This window comes from Hemitrygon akajei, chromosome 11, assembly GCF_048418815.1.
Source record: "Hemitrygon akajei chromosome 11, sHemAka1.3, whole genome shotgun sequence".
Lineage (NCBI taxonomy): Eukaryota > Metazoa > Chordata > Chondrichthyes > Myliobatiformes > Dasyatidae > Hemitrygon > Hemitrygon akajei.
The window spans coordinates 169,015,188-169,039,411 of NC_133134.1; the positions used below are offsets into that span (position 1 = coordinate 169,015,188).

Sequence of the window (24,224 nt, forward strand, 5' to 3'; positions counted from 1 at the left end):
CACTGTGGGACGGTTCTGTTGGGAGAGGTGTTGTCCTACTTGGCTCACTATGGGACGGTTCTGTTGGGAGAGGTGCTGTCCTACTTGGCTCACTGTGGGACGGTTCTGTTGGGAGAGGTGTTGGGTCCTTTGGGACTTGTGGGGTGCTTGTGTTGGGAGAGGTGTTGGGCTGGTGGGTGGTCAAAATGTTGCATCTATTGGAAATGGTTTAGTGTGACCAGAAGCTGGGTGATCAGGAATGTGGCGTAGGAGAGACTGACCAAAGACTGGACACTGACTTGAGAGAGGAGAGGTGACCCAGGGCTAGACACTGTGCTGGGAGAGGAGTTGGCACAGAGTTGTACACTACCTGGACTAGGAGACTGTCTTGGGGTTGAACACTGTCCCCTGACTGAACGCTGCTTTGCGAGACTGACCCAGAATTGGACTTTGTCGGGGGAGAGGAGGCGACGGGGCAGGAATTTGTCCTGAGAGGACACTGATACTGGACCCGTCTCCAATTCTAGTCTGGTGCCTTTGTCGTGATGCGCACTCTCACACATGTAACAGGACCACACGCACACAGAACATGCGTGCACTCACAATCATGAACATACGTGTACACACATACACAAGTACCCACACGTACACACGGATCCAGACACACATGGCAGGTGTAGGGCGTCCAGTTACCCCATCGACTGAGGCGTCGCCGAGAAGAGGCGGTCCCTCACGGAGTGACTCCCACCTCTCCAGTCCCGTTTACCCCTGCCGCCGGCCGGCGATTGGCGGCGCGAACGTCAGCTGCCGGCGGATCCCACCCCCAGCCGCCCCCTCCTTGCTCGCCCGCCCGCATCCCATCAATGCTGGAGTGAGCACCGGGAGGTGGACGCCGAGCCGGGGGATGTGACGGTCTGGGAGGACAGGTAGAGTCGGCAGAGGGAGAGAAGCAGCGACCCCGCCCTCGCTCAGCTCGGCTCGGCTCGGCTCGGCGCGACCCCTGGCCGCCGGCTCTCGGCAGGCAGACGTTTCTCGGCGTTCCCCGACCCCCCAACAGCTGCCAAGACGCCGCGAGCGGTGCTCCGGGTGAAAAATGCGCCCCCGAGAGTGGCGAAGACGCCGGCCGCCACCGACCTGGCGCCGGGAGCCTTCAACATCCAGAGGTCGCAGAGCCGCATCAGCCTGTCCGCCTCGTTCGAGGCGCTCGCCATCTACTTCCCCTGCATGAACTCGTTCGACGAGGACGACGCCGGTAGGTGCCGGGGTCGCGGCCGGGGGAGAGAGAGGGACAGGAGGGGTCGATTAAAGGCGGGGTGGAGGGGGGGTTCAGAGATGGGAGAGAGTGAAGTGAGGGAGGGTCACAGAGGGGAGAGCGAAGTGAGGGGGTATCACAGAGGGGAGAGCGAAGTGAGGGGGTATCACAGAGGGGAGAGCGAAGTGGGGGGGGGGTATCACAGGGGAGAGTGAAGTGAGAGGGATTCACAGAGGGGAGAGCGAAGTGAGGGGGTATCACAGAGGGGAGAGCGAAGTGAGGGGGATTCACAGAGGGGAGAGCGAAGTGAGGGGGTATCACAGAGGGGAGAGCGAAGTGAGGGGGTATCACAGAGGGGAGAGCGAAGTGAGGGGGTATCACAGAGGGGAGAGCGAAGTGAGGGGGATTCACAGACGGGAGAGTGAAGTGAGGGAGGGTCACAGAGGGGAGAATGAAGTGAGGGGGTCACAGCGAGGAGAGCGAAGTGAGGTGGGGTCACGGGGGAGAGTGAAGTGAGGGGGTGTCACAGGGGAGAGTGAAGTGAGCGGTGGTCACGGGGAGAGTGAAGTGAGCGGGGTCGCAGAGGAGGAGAAGAAAGAGGGAGTTTTAATAGAAAGGGGAGCGAGGAGAGGAGAGTTGGAGAAAGAAGTGGCGGGAGATGTCGGGGAGAGGCGAGGACAGAGGGATGCAGGGTCAGGTTGAAGGGGAGAGCAGGATATGGACAGAGAAGGCGAGAGTGTCGAGGGGAGGAAGTGGAGGATAAGGGGAGAGGGAAGGGAATCATCAATACGGAGCAGGAGGGAGAGTTCGTTCACGAAATTATAGAGAGACGAACGAGGAGGCTGTGAAGGAGTCGGAGCGAGTGCGTGAGACGAGAGGGGTGAGGACGGGAGGAGAGGGAGGGTGGGGGACACTCAGATGTGGGTCTCGGAAGCGGCTGTCACACCTCGTTTGATCCGGGAGTCCGCACTCCCTCCGCCGGGGCGTGTTCAGACAGCGAGTGTTAGAGATGTGTGTCTAGCTTTGATAAAGTTATTACGGGCTGGGCAGAGTGTGGACGGTCAGTAAGGGCTTGCGTGGGTGGGGGAGAGGGGGAGAGAGACGCCCGACCCTGAGACAGCGGAACTGCACCCTGGTCTGATCCGGTGAATTGGTATCTGCATCCCGTTATGGTGGGTGGGTGGGCCCATCCCCGTCCCCTCTCCAGCACCCCTGTTTCTCCCTTTCGCCCCGATCATCCTCTCTTTCCATCACCCCTCTCCCCCTCACTACCCCCCCCCCCCCCCATACTTCCCACTTCTCTCCTTCGAAGTACTTGGTAACCCCCGAAGCTGAGGAATTGACTGACAGGAAATGTTTTGGAGCGAGGAGAGTGATCTACACCCCGCCCTGATGCCTCTCCACCTTTACACCACTCACCAGCTGAATCCCCTCCATCCAGACCATCTGCCCCTCCCAATGTGTCACCGTGGCAGGGTGGCTCCCATAACCCGTGGGTGAAGTTAGCGGGTGTGCACCCCCTGCTCTGGACAAACAGATTCTACCAGTGTACACTCTGGTGGATGAACTCAGCGGGCAGAGCAGTGTCTTCTTGACCTGCTGATGGTTTTGCTGAACCCGCTGGGTTCCTCCAGTAGACTGTGTATTCCGGCAGAATCTGCAGTCTCCCCTGTCTCTGTTACTCTCTGGAGTGTAGAGAACAGGAAGCTGGTGTTAACAAAGCACCCTGAATATGTTGCTGAGCTTGATGGGGTGGATGCCAGTGTTGGAAATCTAAAAGTGAGAGGTGTGCCATTCAGAACTTAAAATGGGAGAGGCCGAGGAGTGGCAAATCTGCACCAAAGGTTTGGTAACCGGCTGTGTGGTTCATTGGGTACTGAGGGAATCCGGGGAATGGGAGTTGTGCGGGAATGAGGTGCTGAGGTTGCTGCATTGAATTGTGGTGCAGGTATGAGGGACTGAATGTATGTGTTCATAGTCTGTAACTGTAGGAACGGACCAGGCAACGCAGGAACAGGTCCTACAGCCCACAACGTCTGAGCGGAACACAGTCAAGTTGAACTAAATCTCTTCTGCATGCTCTCCTGATCACTGACTGAAATGTGTTGTTTTCCAGCAGCAGTACAGTGCAATGCATAAAATCTACGGTACATTGTAATATCAGTCAGGTTTAATATCACCAGCATTGAAATGTGGTGGCAGTACATCGCAATACATAATGAAAACTGAATTGCAGTAAGAAGTCTATATGTATTAGAAGGTTAAATTAAATAAGTAGTGCAAAAAGCAAACAGAACAAGTAGTGAGGTGGCGAACGTGTCCACCCAGAAGTCTGATGGCAGAGCGGAAGAATCTGTTGCTGAATTTTTGTGTGTGGCTTTGGGGAATCTGATGGCGGAGAGGAAGAACACTGTTCGTTGAAGGTGTGTCTTCAGGCTCCTGTACCTTCTCCCTGTTGGGAGCAGTGAGGAGAGAGCACGTTCTGAGTGATGGGGGTCGCCTTTTGAAAATGTCCTTGATGCGAAGGCGGCTGGTACCCATGAAGGAGATGCCTGAGCCTGCAGCTCATGTTACCCATTGTCCTCCATCACTGCCCTGGCAGTCGCTTTCAGGCACGCACGCACTGTGTCTTTAAAAAAAAAAACTGCCCCCACCCTACATCTCCTTTAAACTTTCCCCTTCTCATCAGAGATGTGTATGCTTGTATAATTGATATTTCTACCTTGGGAAAGGAGGTTCTGACTGCCTACCCTATCTATGCCTCTCACCATGATTTTTTATATAGCTCTGTCAGGTCCCAAGAAAACAACTCGGCTTTGGCCACCTTTTTACAGCTCATCCCCTCCAGGCAGCATCCTGCTAAACCTCTTCTGTACTGCTCCCACATCCCTCCTGTAATGGGGGTGACCAGTTGGTATGTCTGTAACATCCCATCTGGTCCATCACAGACCTCTGAATGAGGGAACCACCATCCTTGCTCCTGTCCTGGATGTGACTCTATACTGACCGATGACTCTTCACTGCCTCCCCAGTTCAAAGAAGTTGGGGTGGGCAATGTATTCTGCTAATGAGAGTGATGTTCATACCCCATCGACATGTAAATAAAAATAACATGCTGGTGGGGTCAGGCTGAGTTCTAGTTTTGCAACACTCACTACAGCTTCTGTGGGCATGGAGAAAGGGTAAGCAGAGAGGGCAAAGAAAGTCTCCTTACAGGGAGAGGAATATTTATAATCGAGAATAAGGAAAAAGCAATTAAACCAGTACATAGATCCCTGCAAGTTGTTAAGGTGATTAAGAAGGCATATGGTGTGTTGGCCTTCACTAGTCAGGGGATTCAGTCCAAGAGCCATGAGGTAATGTTGCAGCTCTATAAAGCCCTGGTTGGACCACACTTGGAGTATTCTCAGTTCCGATCGTCTCATTATAGGAAGGATGAGGGTGCAGGGGAGATTGACCAGGATGCTGTCTGGATTGGAGAGCATGTCTTGTGAGGATAGGTTGAGTGAGTGAGGGCTTTTCTCTTTGAGATGAGCATGAGTTCGATTTTGTCATTTAAAGTAAAATTGGATAGGTATATGGACAGGAAAGGAATGGAGGGTTATGGGCTGAGTGCAGGTCGGTGGGACTAGGTGAGAGTAAGCGTTCGGCACAGACTAGAAGGGCCGAGATGGCCTGTTTCCGTGCTGTAATTGTTGTATGAGATGTGACTTGATAGAGGTGTACTAGATAAGAGGAAAAGATTGAGTGGACAGGCACAGAGGCTTTTTTCCTCAGGATGGAAATGGCCAATACGAAGAGGAATAATTTTAAGGTGATTGGAGGAAATTATGGACTGGGTGTCAGAGGTAGGGTTTTTTTTTTACACAGAGGTGGATGTGTGAAATGCCCTGTCAGGGGAGGTGATAGAGGTAGATACATTAGGGACAGTTAAGAACTCATAGCCACATGGATGAATGAAAAATAGAGGGCTATGTAGGAGGGAAGGGTTAGAGTAAGATAAAAGGTCGGCACAACATTGTGGGCTGAAGGGCCTGTACTGCCAGATCTCTCTCTGGCCTCTTTGACTCTATGGTGTTTTTCAGTTTTCATTGCACTGGAATGTGTTAATCAGAAACCCCTTCCATCTGCTATGATATTTGTCAAGAGTCTCAGAAGCATAGGTCTGATGGTAATTGGCCACCAGTTGTCCAGGTTCTCTGTCGTCAGTCTATGAGATTAATACCGTTTAGCTGTTCAATGTACCTGGTGTTATTTTCTCAAGACACAATAAAACCTGCCAAAAATTCTAGCAAGACAGGGAAATGAGGAACTGAGGGAATTGAGTATTAGTAAAGAGATCAGTTGGTGAGACTGATAAATCCCAAGGACATGATGATCTACATCTCAGATGGCTTTGAAGTTGATGGATGCTGTGAATATCTACATATACTGGACTTTCCCCCTGGAATGGAGGGCAGAAAGTGTGATCCCATGATCTTAGACTGGAAGGAGAGATCCAACAGTGAACTCCTGACCTGTTAGCTTAATTTCAGTGGGAGGTAAAATCTATAATGAAGGATAAAAATACGTTGGGAAAAATTGATAAGATTAAGCAGAGTAAGAACGGATTAATGAAGATTTATTCATGTTTGACTAATCTATTGGAATTATTTTGAGGATGTGGTAGACAAAGATGTGGTGAATTTGGATTTTTCCAAAGGCTTTCTATAAAGTCATACACAGGAATTAGTCAGCGGTGTTAACGCACATGAAGTTGGGGAGGAAATGCTAGTGTGCTTTGAGAACTGGGTATTGAACAGAAATCAGATTTTGGGAATAGATCTTTCTCAGTCTGTGACTAGTGCAGTGCCACAGAAATCGGTGCTTGAGTCCCCAAAATTCTACAATCTATGTCAGTGATTTAGTTGGGGGGGGGGGGGATGGAGACAAATGTTGCATTTCTCAATCTGCTGATGGTACTGAGCTGGGAGGGATTGAGTGGGGAGGTGGATATATGAAACCTTCAGGGGATACACACAAGCCGAGTGTGTGGCAGATGAAATGTAATGTGGAAAAATATGAATACTTACAAAAAACGCTGAGTTTTTTTTAAATGATGAGATTCAAGTTGAATTTATCATCACATTCTCGGGTATGGTGAGATTGTAACATTTACGTTTAAAGGAACTGAGGTGTCTTTGACCAGAAGTTATTGAAAGTCAAATTCATGTGATTAGGAGGGAAAATGACATGTTAGTATTTACCACGAGGGGATTTGAGTGCATGAGTACAGGGTTGTTTTTAGGTAATAATGCAGGACATAGAGATCACACCTAAAGTGTTGTGAACAGTTTTGGTGTCCTTGCCTCGAGGGATGTACTTGATGTAGGAACGGTTCACAAGGCTGAACCAGAAATGATTAAATTGAGGCTGTAGAGTTGCCGAGGTTCCACGGACCGCTTGCTTAATGGTATTGGTCCATGGCGCATAAAAAAGGTTGGGAAGCCCAATTCCAGAGTGTAGAAAATGTCATGGAGAGTGCAAAGTCCTCATAAGGCTCAAGAGACTAGGTGCACGGAAGGTGTTTCTCCTGAGATTCCAGTCACAGGCAGTGTGTGACTGTCGTGGGGAGGTTTTCCTTAACGTAGAAGGTATTGCACGTGTAAATTCTTGAAGAAGTACTCTGGGGACTGAGTCATGGAATTCAGTCAAAACTGAAGTCAACACACCTCAGATGTTCCTACCATCCAACAGGAGGTACACAAGCCTTAGGTTCCACAACACCAGGCTCAGGAATAGTTGTTACCTTACAATCATCAGCACCACAAGGACCCCCACCATCCAGGCTACGTTCTCTTCTTGCTGCTGTCATTAGCAAGGAGGCACAGGAGCCACAGGACCCACACCACCAGGTTCAGGAAAAGTTATTGCCCCTCAACCATGGAGCGGCTGATAATACAAAATCTGAGGCCACAAACCAGGCACGCCCAGGATCCTCTTCAGTTTGCGTATAAGGAGAAGGTGGGAGTGGAGGATGCTATCACGTATTTGCTGCACAAATCACTCTCTCACCTAGAGGGGGTCAGTTGTGCTGTGAGGATTACATTCCTTGACTTCTCTAGTGCCTTTAACACCATCCAGCCCAAGATCTTAAGGCACAAACTAACGGAGATGGGAGTAGACTCTCACATGGTGGATTGGATAGTGGACTACTTGACAGATAGACCTCAGTATGTGCGGTTGGGAGACTGTAGGTCTGACACGGTGGTCAGCAGCACAGGGGCGCCGCAGGGAACCGTACTCTCTCCGGTTCTGTTCACCCTGTACACATCAGACTTCCAATATAACTCGGAGTCCTGCCATGTGCAGAAGTTCGCTGATGACACGGCCATAGTGGGATGTGTCAGGAATGGACAGGAGGAGGAGTATAGGAAACTGATACAGGACTTTGTGATATGGTGCAACTCAAACTACCTGCGTCTCAATATCACCAAGACCAAGGAGATGGTGGTGGACTTTAGGAGATCTAGGCCTCATATGGAGCCAGTGATCATTAATGGAGAATGTGTGGAGCAGGTTAAGACCTACAAGTATCTGGGAGTACAGTTAGACGAGAAGCTAGACTGGACTGCCAACACAGATGCCTTGTGCAGGAAGGCACAGAGTCGACTGTACTTCCTAAGAAGGTTGGCGTCATTCAATGTCTGTAGTGAGATGCTGAAGATGTTCTATAGGTCAGTTGTGGAGAGCGCCCTCTTCTTTGTGGTGGCGTGTTGGGGAGGAAGCATTAAGAAGAGGGACGCCTCACGTCTTAATAAGCTGGTATCGATGCAATGCTCCTCAGACAGGATGAAGAGGTCAATACTCCCCAATGCCATTAGGCTTTACAATTCTACCGCCAGGACTTAAGAACTTTTTAAAAGCTATTATTAATGCTTTTTGAGATAGTGATTTAGATGCATATCATATTTTTTACTGAGTTAAGTATTGTATGTAATTAGTTTTGCTACAACAAGTGTATGGGACATTGGAAAAAAAGTTGAATTTCCCCATGGGGATGAATAAAGTATCTATCTATCTATCTATCTATCTCTTTAACTAGTGGGGATAACTTCACTCAATTTATTCACCCCACCACTGAGCAGTGCCCACAACCTACGGACTCACTCTAAAGAACTCTTCACCTCATTTTCTCAATATTTATTGCTTATTTATTTGTTATTATTTTCTTTCTTTTGCACAGTTTATTGTCTTTTGGACACTGATCATTTGTTTGTCCTGTTTGGTGCGGTATTATGTTCCCTCTGATTTACTGTGAATGCCCACAAGAAAATGAATGTTAGCATTGTATATAGTGACGTATGTACTTGGATAATGAATCTACTTTTGATTTTGAACAGATTCCTTTTTATGAAGGGAAACGAGGGATGAGGGGACAGTGCAGAGGGTAATTCTGAGGAAGTAGATCAGCTGTGATCTTGATGAATGATGGAACAGTCTCGAAGGGCCAAGTGGACTAATTTTGAATCTATTCCTATGTTAAAATATTTCCCATGTTATAATATTTGGGGCACAATTCAGAATCTGATTTAATATCACCAGTACGTGTCCTGAAATGTGTTGCTTTGCAGCAGCAGTACATTGCAATGCATAATAAAAATATAAAGTGCAATAAGTATATATAAAAATAAATTAAGTAAGTAATTCAAAAAGAGAGGGAAAATAGGAAATGTTCATGTCCAGTCAGAAATCTGATATGGGACAGGAAGAAGCTGTTGGGGGAAGTTTTTAGAGTCTGTCTTCAGGCTCCTGTACAGCCTCCTTGACGGTAGCAATGAGAAGTGGGCATGTCCAGGATGAAGATGGTCCTAATGACAGATACTGCACTTTTGATGCATTGCCTTTGGAAGGTGTCTTCAATGGCGAGAAGGCTAGTGCCCATGTTGGAGCTGGCAGAGTCTACAATCCTCTGCAGCTTTTTCTGATCCTGTGCATTGGCCCCTCCGTATCAGACAGTGATGCAAGTCACAAGTCCATGACCCCTTCTAGTCCTACACCATTCTGAGATCTCTAAAACTCTCTTGAAGTTTATTAATAAATGGAAGACAGTACTGTGAGACAATTACTTTCTGTTCCAAAATGTATCTTCATAAACTGGGCATCATTTGTCTTCTCTCCTGTCCCATGGTTACTGGTGTCTGTTTCTGATTTTCCCATTAGCATTCCCTGTCCCAGTGCCTCTCTGTTGCTGTCTTGCTCTGATACCCACTAGTGTGGGATATTATCAGAAACTAATGAGGGAACTGTGTGGATTGCACAATAATAATGATGTTGTACGGCATTAAATATTATGTTTGTGGTGTTAGTTCTTCAGTGTTGTACTGTTAGGGATGTATTGCGATGTTGAGTGTAGGTGACAGTGTAATGGAGAGAGATGGGGGACTTCCCAGTGTGGTTTGAAATCTATCCATGTTGCAGGAAGAGTGCGTAGTACTTCGACAATCATCGGCATTTCGGCAGAGCAGCATCCATCTTCAGGGACCACCCCCCGTCCACTATCCAGGACACCCTCTGGTTGCTGCCATCAGGAAGGAGGTACAGGAACCTCAGGTCTCTCACCAGTGGGTACAGGATCAGTTATTACCCCTCAACCATCGGGCTCTCGAGCCAGAGAGTAACTTCGCTCAACTGCACTTGCCCCATCACTGAACTGTTCCCACAACCTATCAACCCACTTTCATAGAACATAGAAATCTACAGCACATTATAGACCCTTTGGCCCACAATGTTGTGCTGGCCATGTGACTGACTCTAGAAGCAGCCTAGAATTTCCTTACTGCATAGCCCTCTGTTTTTCTAAGCTCCATGTACCCATCTAAGAGTCTTTTAAAAGACCCTATTGTATCTGCCTCCACAATCGTTGCTGGCAGTGCATTCCATGCGCCACCACTCTCTGTGTGAAAAACATATCTTGACATCCCTTCTGTACATACTTCCAAGCACTTTAAAACTGTGCCCCCAAGTGATAGCCATTTCAGCCCTGGGAAAAAGCCCCTAGCTATCCACATGATCAATGTCTCTCATCATCTTATATATCTCTAACAGGCCACCTCTCACCCTCTGTCGCTCCAGGAGGAAAAGACAAGTTCATTCAACCTATTCTCATAAGGCATGCTCCCCAATCCAGCAGCATCTAGTAAATCTCCCTTGCACTCTATCTATAGTGCACATCCTTCCTATAGTGAGGCAACCCGAACTGGACTCACCACTCCACGTGAGGTTTGACCAAGGTCTTATATAGTTGTAACATTACTCACGGCTCTTGAACTCAATCCCACGGTTGATGAATGCCTTCTTAACAACACTGTAAACCTGTACAGCAGTTTTGAGTGTTCAATGGACGCGGACCCCAAGATCTCCCAGATCCTTCACACTGCTAAGATTCTTACCACTAATATTATATTCTTCAAATTTGACCCCCTGAAATGAAATACCTCACACTTATCTGGGTTGACCACCATCAGCCACTTCTCAGCCCAATTTTGCAGCCTATCTATGTCCTGCTGTAACCTCTGACAGCCCTCCACACTATCCACAACACCCCCAACCTTTGTGTCATCAGCAATTTAACTAACCCATCCCTCCACTTCCTCATCCAGGTCATTTATAAAAATCACAGAGGAGTCGTCCCAGAACAGATCCCTGTGGAACACCACTGGTCACTAATCCCCATGCAGAATACGAGCCATCCACAGCCACCCTTTGCCTTCTGTGGGCAAGCCAATTCTGGATCCACAAAGCAAGATCTCCTTGGATTCCATGTCTCCTTATTTTCTGAAGGAACCTTGCATGGGGAAACTTATCAAATGCTTTACTGAAATCTATATACACTACATCCACTGCTCTGCCTTCATCAATGTGTTTTGTTCCATCCGCAAAGAGTTCAATCAGGCTCGTACGGCACAACCTGCCTTTGACAAAGCCATGCTGACAATCCCTAATCAGATTATGTCTCTCCAAATGCTCATAAATCCTGCCTCTCGGGATCTCTTCCAACAACTTGCCCAGCACTGAAGTCAGACTCACTGGTCTATAATTTCCTGGGTTATCTCTACTCCCTTTCTTGCACAAGGGAACAAATTTTGCAACCTTCCAATCCTTTGGTACTTCTGCCATCCCCATTGATAATGCAAAGATCAGAAATCAGAAATCTCCTCCCTCGCTTCCCGCAGTAGCCTCGGGTATATCTTGTCCGGTCCCGGTGACTTATCTAACTTAATGCTTTTCAAAAGCTCCAGCACATCCTCTTTCCTAATGTCTATATACTCAAGCGTTTCAGTCTGCTGTAAGTCACACCCACAATTGCCAAAGTCTTTGTCCCTGGGAATACTGAAGCGAAGTATTCATTAAGTACCTCCGCTACCTCCTCTGACTCCATGCACACGTTTCCACTATCACACCTGATTGGTCCTATTCTCACACGGCTCATCCTCTTGCTCTTCACATACCTGTAGAATGTCTTGGAGTTTTCCTTAATCCTGCTCACCAAGGCCTTCTCATGGCCCCGTCTGGCTCTCCTAATTTCATTCTTAAACTCCTTCCTGGCAACCTTGTAATTTTCTAGAGCTCTAACAGTACCTAGTTTCTTGAACCTTTTGTAAGTTTTTCTTTTCTTCTTAACAAGATTTTCCACATCCTTTGTAAACTATGTACACTATCTCCAAAATGCTCTCCTGCCAGGAGATCTGACACCTGACCAGGTTCATTTCCTAATACCAAGTCAAGGGTAGCCTCTCCTCTAGCTGGCTTATTTACATATTGTGTCAGGTAACCTTCCTGAACACACCTAACAAACTCCACCCCATCTCAACCCCTTGCGCTAAGGAGAATGCCAGTCATATTAAGAAAGTTAAAATCTCCCATCACAACAACCGTTATTTATTGCACCATTCCAGAATCTACCCCCTATCTACTTCTTGATGTCTCCATTACTATTGGTGGGGTGGCTTTCTATTTTTAAAAAAGTTTTTTGCCCCCTTCCTGTTTCTGACTTCCATCCACACTGGCTCAGTAGACAATCCCTCCATGACTTTCTCCTTTTCTGCAGCCGTGACGCTGTCCCTAATTAGCAATGCCACTCCCTACCTCCCACTTCGTTCTTTCTGAAACATCCAAAGCCCTGCACATTCAGCCCCCATTCCTACCCCTGAGACATCCAGGTCTCTGTAATGGCCACAGCTCTTCATCTCATGTTCTCCATTAATTGCTTATTTGTTTGTTATTATTATTATTTCTTTTGTATTTGCACACTTTATTGTAAATTGCACATTAGTTGTTTGTCTGTCTTGGGAAATACTTTAACATGGGAATAAATACAAAATCAGTCCACTTGGCCCTTCGAGACTGTTCCATCATTCACCAAGATCACAGCTGATCTACTTCCTCATATTTACCCTCTGCACTGCCCCCTCATCCCTCAATTCCCTACATAACAGGCACCTGTTGAAAGTCTAAATATAACCGTGTTACAAGGAGAGTGCGTGGTGTTTCACAGGGTGTTTGATGGAGTGGGGTAAATCAGGAAATGCTAGAATTTAATAGAAGGATTGAGGGTTAATATCGAACGTTGCAATGACTGGCACAAAACATCGCAATGTTGTAGAGATTAGCTTCATTTGCCACACGTGGATTGAAGCGGACAGTGAAATCAGTGAGGATGTGCTTGGGGCAGCCCACAAGTGTCACCATTCTTCCGGCATCAGGCCCACAGCTTATTGACCCTAACCTGTCGTGGGAAGAAACCGGCGCACCTGGGGGAGCTGATGCAGTCATGGGGAGAACGTACAAACTCCCTATGCACGGTGGTGCGATTTAAATCCCAATCTTGCAGCTGGTGCTGTACTGCAATTGCACAAACTCCCCTGTCATTGCAGCCCTTTTGGCATGGAACGTATCAGGCTGTGCTGAATATCTTCGCCTTGTACGTGTGGGATGTATCAAAGCTGTTTTGTTACGCTGTACACGTGTGTATGGTTGACTGATAATTAAACTTGTACCTGAAGGCGAGTTGGAGGGTTGGGGGAGAGTTGGGGGGGTGTGAGGATGGCTGGGGGGAGAGTTGGGGGGGTGAGGACGGCTGGGGGGGAGTTGGGGGTGCAAGGGCGGCTGGGGGAGAGTTGGGGGTGTGTGAGGATGGCTGGAGGGGAGGGGGCACGAGGATGGCTGGGGGGGAGTTGGGCGCGAGGGCGGCTGGGGGAGAGTTGGGGGGGGTGAGGACGGCTGGGGGGAGAGTTGGGGAGGTGAGGACAGCTGGGGGGAGAGTTGGGGGGGTGTGAGGACGGCTGGAGGAGAGGGGGGCGCGAGGATGGCTGGGGGGAGAGTTGGGGGTGCGAGGGCGGCTGGGGGAGAGTTGGGGGGCGCGAGGGCGGCTGGGGGGAGAGTTGGAGGGCGCGAGGGCGGCTGGGGGGAGAGTTGGAGGGCGCGAGGGCGGCTGGGGGGAGAGTTGGAGGGGTGTGAGAGCAGGTGGGGTGTGGAATTTAGGGATGGGTGGGTGAGTTGGAGGATGGGCATGCAGACATGGTCAAGAAGTTCAGTTGTTGTTCAGACCAAACATCAGAATGGGGAAGAAATGTGATCGAAGTGACTTTGTGGAATGATTGTTGGTGCCAGACGGGGTGGTTTGAGTATCTTAGAAACTGCTGATCTCCTGGAATTTTCAAGCACAAGTCTCTGGAGTTTACAGAGGATGGTGGGAAAAAAAAACCAAGACTGATTCCAATGAGAGGCAGTTCTGTGGGTGAAAACACCTGGTTAACGAGAGAGGTCAGAGGTGAATGGCCAGACTAATTCAAAGTGACAGGAGGTGTCAGTAACTCAAATAGCCACGCGTTACAACACTGGTGTGCAGAAGATTGCACTACACATCGAAGTTTGAAGTGGATGGGCTATAGCAGCTGATTAATTACTGGGAGTAGAGTACAGGAGGTACCTGATAAAATGGCCACTGATTATAAACATGATTTAAATTAATTAGACAGGCCAAATGAGGAAAACGCTGCAAGCTGTTGTGATCTAGAACATTCTGCCTGAAATGGTGTTGGAAGCAAATGTAATAATTTTTAGAAGAGGCAGAAATATCCAAAAATAAATTACCTCAGGGTGAAAAGGGCCAAGAGCTGGTGAGTGAGTCCAGTGGGACTGCCAGCACGAGATTGCTGCATTGAATAGCTACCCTCCTGTGCTATGAGTCAGTGGAAGTGTTGGAAACACATCACTGTTTTCACAAACTATAGAGAGTGTGCGATGCATTCATTGATGAAATTACTTTACCTGGAGTATCAGAGTGAGGGATCAGTTATTGTTCTGACTGAAATTTGCTGCAGCATCATGAATGCACCTTCAGAAATACCATGTCAAGGATATGTTCGTGAATGGTTTCGCTGTGTTGCTATTGACAGAGTCAATCTTCCACAGGGTGCGTTCATTCAGAATTTCAATGCTATGTGTAAGATCTCTCAGACTGAATGCAAGAGCAGATAAGTTCTGGTTAAATTTAATTTCCCATCCATAAAACTTAGCAGCAAAATCTGGCCATTCGGCCCATTGAGTCTCCTCCACCATTTCATCATGTCAGGCGGTGGCAGATTGCCATGAATGGTCCCAATGCCGGGTGCATAAGGAGAAGGGTTGGGCACCCATCTGTAAGACCCCAAAGCTGCAGACATGCCAGTGGAAGTTTTGAGACCTTATCCCTGGGTGAGGAGGGGTCTTCACGTAGAAGACGTATAAAGTCACGTGGTGGAAGTGGGAGCCGCTCAGCTGATTAACTGTTGGCCCCGGACAGAGGACTCTGGCGAGCTGCCGTCGGCAATCTCCGCCCCAGTAGAAGATGACGGGTGGGAATTGAACCCTGATTTTCTGATAGAAACATAGAAAACCTACAGCACAGTACAGGCCCTTTGGCCCATAATGCTTTAGAAATTACCTAGGGTTACCAATAGCAATCTATTTTTCTATCCGGGAGTCTCTTAAAAGACCCTATCATATCCGCCTCCACCACTGTTGCCGGCAGCCCATTCCACGCACTCACCACTCTCTGCGTTTTTAAAAAAAAAAACAACTTACCCCTGACATCCCCTCTGTACCTACTTCCAAGCACCTTAAAACTGTACCCTCTCATGTTAGCCATTTCAACCCTGGGAAAATGCCTCTGGCTATCCGCACGATCAATGCCTCTCATCATTTTGTACACCTCTATCAGGTCACCTCTCATCCTCCGCCGCTCCAAGGAGAAAAGGCCAAGTTCACTCAACCTATTCTCATAAGGCATGCTCCCCAATCCAGGCAACATCCTTGTAAATCTCCTCTGCACCCTTTCTATAGTAGTGAGGTGACCAGAACTGAGCACAATACTCCCAAGTGACCAACGTTCTATATAGATGTAGCATTACTTCTCGGCTCTTAAAACTCAATCCCACGATTGATGAAGGCCAATGCACCGTATGCCTTCTTAACCACAGAGTCAACCTGCCTAGCAGCTTTGAGTGTCCTATGGACTCGGACCCCTAGATTCCTCTGATCCTCCACACTGCCAAGAGTCTTACCATTAATACGATATTCTGCCATCATATTTGACCTACCAAAATGAACCACCTCACATTTATCTGGGTTGAACTTCATCTACCATTTCTCAGCCCAGTTTTGCATCCTATCAATGTCCTGCTGTAACTTCTGACAGCCCTCCACACTATCCACACTATCCACCCTCCACACCCAACCGTTGTGTCATCAGCAAATTTACTAACCCCCTCCCCCCCACTTCCTCATCCAAGTCCTTTTTAAAAAAAAACATGAAGAGAAGGGGTCCCAGAACAGATTCCTGAGGCACACCACTAGTCACCAACCTCCATGCAGAATATGACCCATCTACAACTGCTCTTTGACTTCTGTGAGCAAACTAATTCTGGATCCACAAAGCAAGGTCCCCTTGGATCCCATGCCTCTTTACTTTCTCAATAAGCCTTGCATGGGGTACCTTATCAAATGCCTTGCTGAAATCCATATACACTGCATCTACTGCTCTTCCTTCATCAATGTGTTTATTCACATCCTCAAAAAATTCAATCAGGCTCATAAGGCATGATCTGCCTTTGACAAAGCCATGCTGACTATTCCTAATCATATTATGCCTCTCCAAATGTTCATAAATCCTACCTCTCAGGATCTTCTCCATCAACTTGCCAAACACTGAAGTAAGACTCACTGGTCTATAATTTCCTGGGCTATCTCTACTCCCTTTCTTGAATAAGGGAACAACATCTGCCACCCTCCAACCCTACAGAACCTCTCCCGTCCCCATTGATGATGCAAAGATGATTGCCAGAGGCTCTGCAATCTCCTCCCTCACTTCTCACAGTAGCCTGGGGTACATCTCATCCAGTCCCAGTGACCTACCCAACTTGATGCTTTCCAAAAGCTCCTGCACATCCTCTTTCTTAATATCTATATGCTCAAGCTTTTCAATCTGCTGTAAGTCATCCCTACAATTGCCAAGATCCTTTTCCATAGTGAATACTGAAGCAAAGTACTCATTAAGTACCGCTGAGATCTCCTTCGATTTCATACACTCTTTTCCATTGTCACACTTGATTGGTCCTATTCTCTCACGTCTTATCCTCTTGCTCTTCTTCTTGGGGTTTTCATTAATCCTGCTCGCCAAGGCCTTCTCATAGCCCCTTCTGGCTCTTCTAATTTAATTCTTAAGCTCCGTGCTGCTAGCCTTATAATCTAGATCTCTACAATTACCTAGTTTTTTGAACTGTTTGTAAGCTTTTCTTCTTGACTAGATTTAGAGCAGCCTTTGTACACCCTGGTTCCTGTACCCTACCATCCTTTCCATGTCTTATAGGAGCGTTCCTGTGCAGAGCACCATGCGAATATCCCCTGAACATTTGCCACATTTCTTTCGTACATTTCCCTGAGAACATCTGTTCCCAATTTATGCTTCCAAGTTCCTGCCTGATAGCTTCATATTTCCCCTTACTCCAATTAAACACTTTCATAACTTGTCTGTTCCTATCCCTCTCCAATGCTATGGTAAAGGAGATAGAATTGTGATCACCATCTCCAAAATGCTCTCCCACTGAGAGACCTGACACCTGACTAAGTTAATTTCCCAATATCAGATCAAGACCAGCCTCTCCTCTTGTAGGCTTATCTACATATAGTATTGTGTCAGAAAACCTTCCTGAATTCACCTTTTTAAAAAAAAAACTCCACCCCATCTAAACCCCTCGCTCTAGGGAGATGCCAATCAATATTTAGGAAATTAAAATCTCCCACCACTACAACCCTGTTATTTTTACACCATTCCAGAATCTGTCTCCCTATCTGCTCCTCGATGGCCCTGTTACTATTGGGTGGTCTATAAAAAAACACCCAGTAGCGTTATTGACCCCTTCCTGTTCCTAACTTCCATCCACGGAGACTTTGGCACTGTAAAGCGTTCTCCCAACCATTAAACTACTGTGTACGTGGTGAAATCATCAGTGCACTACCACAACATGGGTTTGCAGCAGACATTTTGAAATGGGGCATACAGAGTTGATATGAGGAGCAATGCCGGTGTCTCCATTGTGGAACCTTGGAGCACAGTCACAAGTTAAGCGGCTGGTCATCCAGTAGTGTGATGGGGAGATGGGGGCAGTGTGGTAACATGGCATTGGGAACAGGAAGGTGAAAGAAAGAGAGGAGGGTAGAATTCACCCAGAATTAGCTGCTAAACGTACAGTCACTCACTAAAGGACCGATGTTCCACCATAATACCTTCCCTGTGATGTACATAGTATGTTGTTGTTGGTTGGCATTGACCATGGACGTTGCATCCTAGCTCTCTAGATACGCATGCCTGGGAAGTACGATATGGAGAACACGCTGTTGCCCGTGAAGCTGGCTCCCCCTCTCCATGTAGCTATTGAATCCACAGGAATGACAGAGACTGATATAGTTCGGCAGCACTGGCATGGCAGCTCATTGAACTCAACGTAGGACTGCCTTAGGGACTCCAGCTCTGGATTTTCCCTCGGGGTTTACTCCCGAAGCCTTCCCCGAGAGTGGGTAAAGCCGCAAGGCAGCTGGGCTTTGAGATCGGAGTTTTATTTCTGCTTTGTGAGCTGCCAACCATTGCTGACGAACTCCATCTGCCTGACTGTGATGTGAAAAAAGATGGGAGAGCAGGGAGAGTGCGAGGACCGGACAGCGGCTGTAGTTAGAGCCTCCCGCAGAAGCGATCTGGAGCAGTGCAGTTAAGCTTCCACCCTCTGCAGTGGCTACCCTTGTAGGCACTGGCCCACGAAGGATGTTTTTGTGGTTCTTGTCAAAGTGATAGATGACAGCGCGAGAAGGGGAACATTCTCATCCCTTCTGTACAGTGCACACTTCTCAGATGTGTTGTATCATATGCCTCTGTTACTGCTCAGTCCTCGATGCCAGCTGGGGATCTGAGGGGGCTGTCTTGCTGTTGGATCCAGTCCCACCTCAGCATCTCGAGCATGTGGTCAAAGCCTGGTACTGCTGTCCTCTTTGGGGAAAAAATGCTGGACATCTCTTTCAATATTCAAGATTATTTCATGTCATTTCTAGCTCACAAGTGTAAAGGAGAACAAAATAATTGTCACTCCAGATCCGATGTGGCACAAAAAAGTACATGAACGATAAAGAACATAATAAAAAAAACACAATAAGTACAAGAACATAAGATAGCTTGTACATTGATTGTCTGTCTATAAAGTGATGCTAGGCTGTACATAGTGACTAATGGGAAATAATGAAGTAGTGTGTGAAAGTGTTAATTAGCCTTATTTCTTGGGGAAAGCAACTGTTTTTGAGTCTGGTGGTCCTGGTGTGGATGCTACGTAGCCTCCTCCCTGATGGGAATATGAGAGGCGTCTCTCTGACACAGTGGTGTCAAGGAAACAACCTCCCCTTCAATTTTGCATAAACAAAGGAGCTGGTTGTGGATTACAGGAGAAATGGAGATGGGCTAACCCCCATTGACATCAATGGATTTGGGGTTGAGTTCCTCAGCATAAACATCACTGAGGATCTCACATGGTCTGTACATACCAGCTACGTGGTGAAAAAGGCACAACAGCACCTCTTTCACCTCAGACGGTTGAAGAAGTTTGGTATGGGCCCCCAAATCCTAATAACTTTCTACAGGGGCACAATTGAGAGCATCCTGACTGGCTGCATCACTGCCCGGTATGGGAACAGTACTTCCTTCAATCGCAGGACTCTGCAGAGAGTGGTGCAGACAGCCCAGCACATCTGTAGATGTGAACTTCCTACTATTCAGGACATTTACAAAGACAGATGTGAGAAAAGGGTCTGTAGCATCATTGGGGACCTGAGTCACCCCAACCACAATCTATTCCAGCTGCTACCATCCGGGAAACAGTACCACAGCATAAAAGCCAGGACCAACAGGCTCTGGGACAGCTTCTTCCACCAGGCCATCAGACTGATTAACTCATGCTGATTTGAGTGTATTTCTATGTTACATGACTATTCTATTTAGTATAAATTACTATGATTTCACGTAAAGACGTAACAAAGACTTTTACTCATGTATGTGAAGGATGTAAGAAATAAAGTCAGGTCAATTCAAGTAGGGTGGGTGGGATCCTTCATGGTGTTCCTGGCTCTTTTCCGGCACCTGTCTGTGTACAGTGTGTCTTTGGCAGGTAGGGTGATGCATTGGGCAGTTTTGACTACCCGTTGTGGAGGCTTCCTGTCCACTCCAGTGTAATTTCTGTACCGTGCACTGACGCGGTTTGTCAGGATGTTCCTGTAGAATGACGTGTAAAGTCCAGCTCTCTTCAGCCTCCTTAGAAGGTCGAGGCAGTCACGAGCGTTCTTCACTGTGTAGGATATGTTTTGAGAGGTTTTGTGTGATGTGCACTCCCAGGAGTTTGAAGCTGCTGTGCAGCCAATGTAAAGGGGGGTGTGAGTGGCCTCCTATTAAATCTCTCCTCTTACTTTAAGACTATGCCTTCTAGTTCTCGATTTCCAGTCTCTGGGGAAGCAGACTGATTGCATTCCCTCTTATCACTGCCTCTCAGGACTTTATCACCTCCATCGCTCCTCAGCTCTCCGCCTGGAGCGAAGCCCTCCTGTTTTCAGGAGAGATACTCTGACGCTATGTTGGACAAGACTTTCTGCCTATTTCATATTTATCTCAGACTCTGAGTCAGGTTGATTATCACTGACGTGTTGTGAAATTTGTTGTTTTGCAGCAACTGTACAGTTCAGTACATTAGAAATTACTGCAAGCTACATTCATCATCATTATGTGCCGTGTCGTATGACATGAGTGATCACGGTCTTTTCATGACCATGATTATTCTTGGCAAACTTTTCTACAGAACTGGATTTCCATTGCTGCCTTCTGGGCAGTGTCTTTAAAGACGGTTGACCCCAGCCATTATCAGTACTCTTCAGAGATTGCCTGGTGTCAGTGCACACATAACCTGGACTTGTGATATGCACCATGTGCTCCACCTTGCTCAAGGGTGACCTGCAGGCTTGTGGAAGGAAGAAGTGCCTTACAGGTCCTTTGGCAGAGGTGTACCCCCACCCAGCCACCCTGTAAGTTACAATAAGAAGCATTTTTTAAAAAAGCAGTGCAAAAAGAGAGCAGAATATTGAGGTCATGTTCATGGGTCCATTGTCAGTTCATAAATCTGATGGCGGAAGGGAAGAAGCTGTTCCCAAAGCATTGAGGGTGTGTCTTCAGGCTCCTGTGCCATATCCTTGACGGTAACAATGAGAAGAGGGCAAGTCCTGGGTGATGGGGGTCTGTAATGATGGATGCTGCCACCTTCAGGGAGTATTTATGAGCAGGTGGTTATTAGCACTGTTTAATGTGATTGTAGGAAGGAATAGGAATCTTGAAACGGTATTTCTCAAACAATGTTAAAGGGGGCAGCAATATTTTCCTGTATAAGGTAATGTACGGGGTAAGTGTAGAGTTATGTAATGTGGGACAGGGATGCAATATTGAACAGAAATGTAATTGTGTGCACGTGGACCCCCCTATATCTGCTGCACACTCTCCCAATGGTTCTTCAGTACTGATCATGACCTCAGTGTGAAGAGGAGCCCCTGGAGACAAAGGGAAGCCTGCGAGTCTCTCGCACGTGCTATCCTTATATCCCTGAGACATCCAGGACCACACGGTTGCCGTAGTGAGAAAGCAACCGATGGGAAAGAGCTGCTCCATCCCTTGAATGGGTCAGTGAAAAACCAGCACAGTGGAAGTGGGTTGGGACTGGCAAGTAAGCTAACTCTTCACAATACACTCAACAGACCCAGAAACATCAACCATTCCTCATACATTAAATGTTCCATTTCTGGGATTGTTCTTGTGAACCTCCTCTGGACCCAAAGGGCCAGCATATCCATCCTTAAATATGGGACTCAAAGTTGCTCACAGTATTCCAAGTGCACTCTGTCAAGGGAAGAGATGTATCAGATTTTGGAAACCTCAATAAAACAAAGTACTGGAAACACTCAGCCAGTCAGGCATTGTCTGTAGTGAAAGAAACAGTGTTAACAGTTTAGGTCCGACAAATATTGCCAGTTCTGTGCAACGGTCTCCAGCTCATGTGATATACACACAGTGGCCAGTTTATTAAGTACTGCTGTGGTCTTCTGTTGCTGTAGCCCATCCATTTCAAGATTCAAAGTGTTCTGCATTCACAGATGCTCTTCTGCACACCACTGTTGCAATGTGGTTATTTGAGTTCCTGTCACCTTCCTGTCAACTTGAACCAGTTTGGCCATTGTCATCTGACCTCTCTCATTAACAATCCCATTTTCACCCACAGAACTGCCATTCACTGAACGTTTTTTGTTTCTCACACCATTCACTGTAAACTCTAAAAACTGTTGTGCATGAAAATCCCAGAGATCAGCAGTTTCTGAGCCACTCAGACCGCCCCGTCTGGCACCAACAATCATTCCATGCCCAAAGTCTCTTAGATCGCATTTCTTCCCCATTCTGAGGTTTGGTCTGAACAACAACTGAACCTCTTGACCATGTCTGCATGCTTTAATATATTGAGTTGCTGCCACATGATTTGCTGATTAGATGTTTGCATTAACGAGCAGGTGTACCTGATAAAATGGCCTCGGAGGAACGGAGACCGTTTACAGAGAATGGCCAGTTTGTTAGGTTCCAGTGTGGTCTTCTGCCGTGAGCGGCAGTTCTGTGGGTGAAAATGCATTGTTAATGAGAGAGGTCAGAGGGGAATGGCCAGACTGGTTCAAGCTGACAGGAAGGTGACAGTAACTCAAATAACCAACAGTGGTGTGCAGAAGAGCATCTCTGAATGCACAACACATTGAACCTTGAAGTGGGTGGGCCACAGCAGCAGAAGACCATGAACATACACTCAGTGGCTACTTTATGTGGTACGGGAGGTATCTAGTAGAGAGGCCATTGAATGTGTGTAGCAGTGCAAAATGACGGTGGCAGTGAGTTTGGTACAGACTAATAGTGAGGACAGTGCAACAGTGCTTAACACAGCAGTATATCGAGCACCTGAGTACAATTCAGTGATGTGGTTTGATGCATAATACTTCATCAGGGAATGATTTCACATTGCACTGTAAGGAAAATGTTTGCTGATGCGACAACAAATGAATTATTTTTATTTCTGAAATTAAGAACGCAGATGCAGAGACTGAAATAATCAGCGTGTGTCTTCACCCTAGACACAGCAATGTAAAGGCATGGGGTGGGAAGACGCTTAAATGTGACAGATTTCACCCTGACATTTAAAGTGAGGCCTCCTACCCACTTGGTACACAAAGGCTGGAACTGGGAATGGTCAGGATGAAGTCATCGTGATTATTTCAGGCACACTCCTGGAGTCCGGGCCACAGTTGGCAGCTCTCCCAGTACCTTAGTGTTGAGCACCTGAGTGTCTTGCAGTTCCACGGCACTTTCCTTTGCTGTCATCTTGGCTGAGGGTAATACTACTTGTACCAAAAGGATGCCATTCAGCCCATCTAGCTGTTTAAAGGAGAAGTCACATCAAGTCCTGTGCTCCAGTCTTTCTGTAACTCTGCAAGTCATCGTCATACAGTGTGGAAACTGGTCCGATGGTCCAACTCTGCTTCAAGATTCAGGGGAGAAGATTCAGGACGGAGATGAAGAGAAACTGTTTTCCCAGAGGGTGCTGAATCTGTGGAATTCTCTGCCCAGGGAAGCAGTTGAGGCTTCTTCACTAAATATATTAAAGAAACAGTTAGATAGATTTTTAGATAGATTTTTACATAGTAAGGGAATTAAGGGTTATAGGGAAAAGGCAGGGAGAGTTTACGGACAGATCAGCCATGATTTTATTGAATGCCAGCGCAGGCTTGATGGGCCGGATGGCCTACTCCTGCTCCTATTTCATATGTTCTTAAGTTCTAACTCATCCAAGTTGCCTAGTACACTAATTCCACCTGCCCGTGTTTGGAGCATCTCTGGCCAAACTGCTTCTGATGTCACAGCTTGGTCCCACAGACCTTTATCCTGGGAACAGTGTGATGTAGCTCATAACAGCACACAGGGTATGTGAAGCTCCCTGGGAGCCGTCTGATGGAGCTCGTAACACCACACAGCACAGGAGGGATTTTAGACCCTGTCTCTCACCAATGTTTTCACACTGATGGCCCACTCATCAGAGTAACGGAGTGAAGTCCTCTCGGGAAAACAGTCCTGATCTCTCCCCGTAAACACAAGCCATGCAATCCGGCCACATCTCTCTGGAAGTTTTCTGCAGCCTCTCCAGCTTATTCATGGCTTATCGTGTGGTGACCAGACTTGCACTCAGAACTCCAAATGTGGCCGACCCAACATTTTATAACGCGGGAACATGTGGGGCAGCTCCTCCGTGGGTGGTCCCGAGCCCGGCTGTGAAAGGAGAAGGGTTTGGCATGGGTCTAGCAATCACATCCC

At 47.4% G+C, this 24,224-nt stretch overlaps 1 protein-coding gene across 1 annotated transcript in view; it reads left to right on the forward strand.

Annotated features, from left to right (window-relative positions):
* Positions 1-910: 910 nt before the first annotated feature.
* Positions 911-24,224, forward strand: part of rims4 (regulating synaptic membrane exocytosis 4) — a 320,346-nt gene continuing 297,032 nt past the window's right edge. Inside the window, exon 1 of the mRNA XM_073062233.1 lies at positions 911-1,231. Coding sequence (XP_072918334.1) covers positions 1,204-1,231 — 28 coding nt within the window. The 5' untranslated portion in view covers positions 911-1,203. The remainder of the gene's footprint in view (positions 1,232-24,224) is intronic.